Source organism: Miniopterus schreibersii, assembly GCF_964146895.1.
Source record: "Miniopterus schreibersii genome assembly, chromosome: 1".
In the NCBI taxonomy this organism is placed as follows: Eukaryota; Metazoa; Chordata; class Mammalia; order Chiroptera; family Miniopteridae; genus Miniopterus; species Miniopterus schreibersii.
Genome location: NC_138101.1, coordinates 201,606,662 through 201,611,154, shown reverse-complemented (window position 1 = coordinate 201,611,154; position 4,493 = coordinate 201,606,662). Strand labels below are relative to the sequence as shown.

Sequence of the window (4,493 nt, the reverse complement as noted above, 5' to 3'; positions counted from 1 at the left end):
CCCACTTCCTCGGGAGCTCACTCAAGTGGGCGTCCACCCCAGTCTACAGGCTGCTAGGTCCAGTGGCCCAGGGCTTCCTGACTGACTGATGGGCATCTCTGCCCACCCCTCCCACCCCAGCCCCACAGCCTCTCCAGCTCTGTGCTGGAAACTTCGGCATCTCACTAAGTCAGCAGGGGACTCGGCCAGCCCAGGGCTTTTGCCTGTCATTCCACGGCTCTCTCAGGGCCCCTCGCACCCCAGGCACCCTTCTAAGATGGGCACCAACACCCCAACGCCCAGGTCCTTACACAAAATTCTGATTTTTCCAACACTCCTGCCCTGCATGCAGTCTTCGTGTTAGTCACTCCCCTCCCCCCTGCCCCCAGGGGTGGCTCAGGCCTGGGTGACCCCTCACCTCCATACCCAGCAATCCCCAAGTCCCACAGCCCCGCCTCCCTGCTGCTCGCCACCCCGCGACTTCCTAAAGTGCTCTCACCAGGCCGCCCCCACACAGTGACCTCCTCCAGCTCCGATCTGGTCACACCACTGCCCACTTGGAGCAGGATCTGCAGGGGTCCCCTGTTCTTGGAGCCCAAACCCAAGCCACTGCCCAGGCCCACCCACTGGCCCAGCACCCACCACGCTTGGTTCAGGCCCCCACACCTCCAGGGCTGTCCCACCCTGTGGCCTCAGCACCCGAAGGCCTCCTTGGTCCTCCCTCCTGGTGATCCGTTCAGTCTGGCAGCCCCACAAGGCCGCCTCCCATAGGGACATGGACAGGTGCTCTCTGCCTGGGCTCAGCCAGGTAAGAGACCTGCAGATGGACTCCAATGCCTGTCCTCTGTGCCCCACCAGGGTGCCACGCTGCCTGGGCCAGGGCTGCTGCGGGCTCCACGGAGTCTGCGCCAGGGCCAGGCTGGGGAAAGTGGGGCCAGGCTCCATGCTCCTGGCCTAAGGCTGCAAGGGTCACCCAGGAGCAAAGCTGGGCCTCCTCTGGCTCCAGCTGTTGTGGGTTGGGGGAGCCCCTGGGCACCGGAGCAGAATCAGGGCCTTGGAGACACTTCTGGGCCTGAGATGCGGGGTCAGGGACATGGGCCCTCGCGCCCTGGGGTTGGGGATGGGTTAAGATGTTCCCGAAGAGCAGAGTCAGGGCTATGGTACCTCTGGGGGTGGGGACAGTGAGATGGGGGAGAGGAATCCCTGGGACTGCAGCAATGGTACCCCACCCCAGAGGAGTCCCAGCCTCCGGGCATCACGCACTCACAACCCCTTCTCCCACCCACCCCACCCCACCCCACCCCCCTCCCCTCCCCAGGACCCGGCAAACAGGCAGCACAGTGAGACTTTGGATACAAAACTGTAAACACGAGTCTTTAAAATGACAGAGGCCTCCTTGGCCCCCACCTCTGAGCCAGGGGCCCCCACCAGGGACCCCAAGGGACCAGACCTCCGTCCCCTCCCCTCCGTCTGCCCTTCCCACCCAGGCCCCAGCAGGCAGGGGAGGGCCCTTCCACTCCCGCTCCGGGGCCGGCTGGCTGAGCGGGGCTGAGGTCAGTGGTCCGAGGGGTCCCTGAGATGAAGAACCGGCTGCAGCGGGGAGCCCGCCCCCAGCCCATCCCGTGCGCACCAAGGTCTCCGCGCCCGCGGGCGTCCGGGGGGGGGGGGCAAGCGGGCCCCGTCACGTGTCCAGGGCGTCGCGCGTGGGCGAGGGCCCGTGCGCGCGGCCGGGCGGGCCGTGCAGCGGCTGCGGGGTTGGCACCGAGTTGCGCTGCGCGGGGGGCGCGGGCTGCAGCTCCAGCGCGAGCGCGGGCGGCGGGAAGTCGCGCACCTGGCGGCGGTACTCCAGGAAGGTGCAGGCCTTGGTGGCCAGCGCCACCACGTTCTTGCCCACGAAGATGGCCGAGACGCGGCTGTCCCGGAACAGCGCCAGGTTGGCGGCGCGCGCCAGCACGGCCACCACGTTGACCGTGGCCAGGCTGAGCACCGGGTAGAGCATCATCTTCTGCGGCGCGATGTGCTCGCCCTGCATGCTGACCTCGCTGAGCGCCACGCACGGCAGCACCAGCAGCAGCATGTAGCAGTAGAAGAAGGTGAGGCCCTCGGCCCAGAGCGGCAGCCCGGTGCGCGGCGGCTCCCACAGGTTGGCCTGCATGTCCAGCAGGTCCAGCAGGTCCAGCGCCACCCAGAAGAGGCGGCCGCGCAGGTCCTCGCGCTTGCGGAAGGTGCGCACGTACTCCATGCGGTCGAGCGCCACGAGCAGCAGGAAGAGGCCGGGCACGCACACCGACAGCAGCAGCGTCAGCGCCTTGCGCGCCACCGGGTCGGCCGCGCCGCGCCGCGCCGCCTTGTAGTTCTGGAAGACGAAGTAGAGCTTGATCTCCAGCACGAAGATGTAGAGGAACCAGAGGATCATGGCGTAGCCGCGCCGGGCCGTGCGCACCTCGGCGCCCACCCACACGGCCACGTAGCGCAGCACCAGCAGGAAGCACGCGTCGCCCACCAGCGCCACGATGCACACGCCGATCTTGCGCGGGCCCTGGTTCTGCTCCACCAGGTAGGCGTCCATGACCGCCATGCTGCCCATGATCACCAGCGTGGTCAGGCACACGTGGCGCCGGTCCGGGGGCGGCAGCACCATGGTGGGCCGCCGGGGCTCCGGCCGGGGGCGCGCGGCCCCCACGCGAGGCGGGTCGAGGCCCGGCGGCGACGGCGCTCAGCCCGCGGACATGGCGCGGCGGGGCCCGTGCGGCCTCCCCGGGGGCGCCCCCGCTCCTGGCCCGCGAGCTCCGGACCTGGGGAGACCAGAGAAGAGTGAGAGCGCGGGGGGCGCGGCCTCCCGACCCCGCGACGCGCCCCGGCCCCGGGTGCGGCGCGCGCGCCCCTGCGCGCCCGGCGGCGGGGCCTCCAGGGGGCGCTGTGGCCCCGCCTGAGACCCGAGATCTCGGTCCCGCCGCAGCCGCTGGGAAGCAAACGGACGGAAGCGGCTCCTCCGCGCCCCCGGGGCCGCGGTGGTTCGTCCCCGCTGGGCCCGCGCCGCCATCCCGCCGGCCCCGGGGGCCCAGGCCCCGCGCCCCGGGCCGTTCCCGCAGGGATTCGGGCGCCCTCTCTTCCCCGGCGCCACGCAGGGCGCAGAGGCGGGCCTGTGCCCTCAGTTCCGCGCCCTCGGGAGGCCCAGGCCCCATCCCGAGACCCGGGTTTTCTGACCCAGGGCCGAGAGCCGCCCAAGTCCTGAGGGCGCGACCCCAGAGGCCCCCCGGACCCCCGGCCTGGCCTCGCATCTCTCCGCCCCGCCCCCCGGGCTCCCCGCGCGCCCACCCTCCACAGGCCTGTACGTGGACATTCTCCGCGCTGCTCCCACCGTGGCTCCCGAGCGCTGGAAGGCTGGCACCCCCGCCGCACCCCTGCCGGCCGCCCCTGCCCGGGGCCAGCACGCGCGCTCCCCGCTCCCTGGACGGGCCCCTGCACCTTCCTGCAGCGCCCAGGAAGCCGCCCCGGCTGCGCCCACCTGGACCCGCTTTGGGTTCCGCAGCCCCGAGCCTCTCACACCCCCGGCACCAGTTGGTTGGAGTCACACGCCGGGCTGAGGGTCGCACACCTGGGCCGGGCCCCACCCCGGGGGGCTGTGGAGCCACCCGCACCCCCACCCGCCCAGGAGGCACCTGCAGGCTCGCTTCCAGCCCGGCCCCTCTCCGCTCCCCTCCCCTCCACCGCACCCCTGGCCCCAGGGCTGTTTACTGTCATGTCTAGACAGGGACATAAAACTTAATGTCACCCGTGACTGTGGAGCGAGGGCTCGGCCTCCTCCTGACGACAACGCAGCCCCGCCGACTGGGGAGGAGGCCCCCCCGGGGGTCCCCACGGCCACGCACAGGACGCGGCCGCTCTAAGCGCGCCCCCGCCCCCACGGTCCCACGAGTTCCTGCTCCCCACGCACACACCCACCCTGTTCTCACCCCCCGGGTGGACAGGCTTGACCCGGGAGCCCCCCGGACACACCCGGGCCTCCCGTGGCCGCCGCCGAGGCCTGGCAGTTCCCCGCCCAGTCGGCCAGGCCGGAGCCCGCGCCCGCGCAGCCGCCCCCCCGCGTCCCCCACCGCGGCCTCGCGCCCGCCGCCCCTCGCCCGACCGGGCGCAGACCCCCCCGACGCGCGCACGGGGGCGCGGAGCCCCATCCCTGCGCGCAAAGCGGGGGGGCCTGACCCCCGCGCCCCAGCTGGCCCTGGAGACGCCGCACGCCCCGCCCGGAACTCTCAGGCCCCGCGGCCTCGGGCCCTCCCCCGGCCACCCCGCGCTCGGGCCCCACCGACAGCCACGCCCGTGCCCACCGGAGAGGGGAGCGAGGCCGCGGGCCCGGCCGGCGGAGGCTGGAGCAGGGGGCGGGCCGCTCCCCGCGGGCTGCGCCTCGGCCCCGCCGCCCCGGCCTCACGCCGGCCCCGCGGCCCCCGCCCCCGCCGCCCGGCAGTGGGGGCGCCCGGGCCCCGCCCCCGCCCAGCCCCGCGGCCGCAACCGCG

General features: G+C 73.0%; 1 protein-coding gene across 1 annotated transcript; it reads right to left on the bottom strand.

Annotated features, from left to right (window-relative positions):
- Window positions 1–1,339: 1,339 nt before the first annotated feature.
- Window positions 1,340–2,719, bottom strand: TMEM121 (transmembrane protein 121). Its single transcript, XM_081148642.1, has one exon. It carries the CDS (start codon window positions 2,618–2,620, stop codon window positions 1,661–1,663), a length of 960 nt encoding a protein of 319 aa, XP_081004768.1. The 5' UTR covers window positions 2,621–2,719; the 3' UTR covers window positions 1,340–1,660.
- Window positions 2,720–4,493: the final 1,774 nt, after the last annotated feature.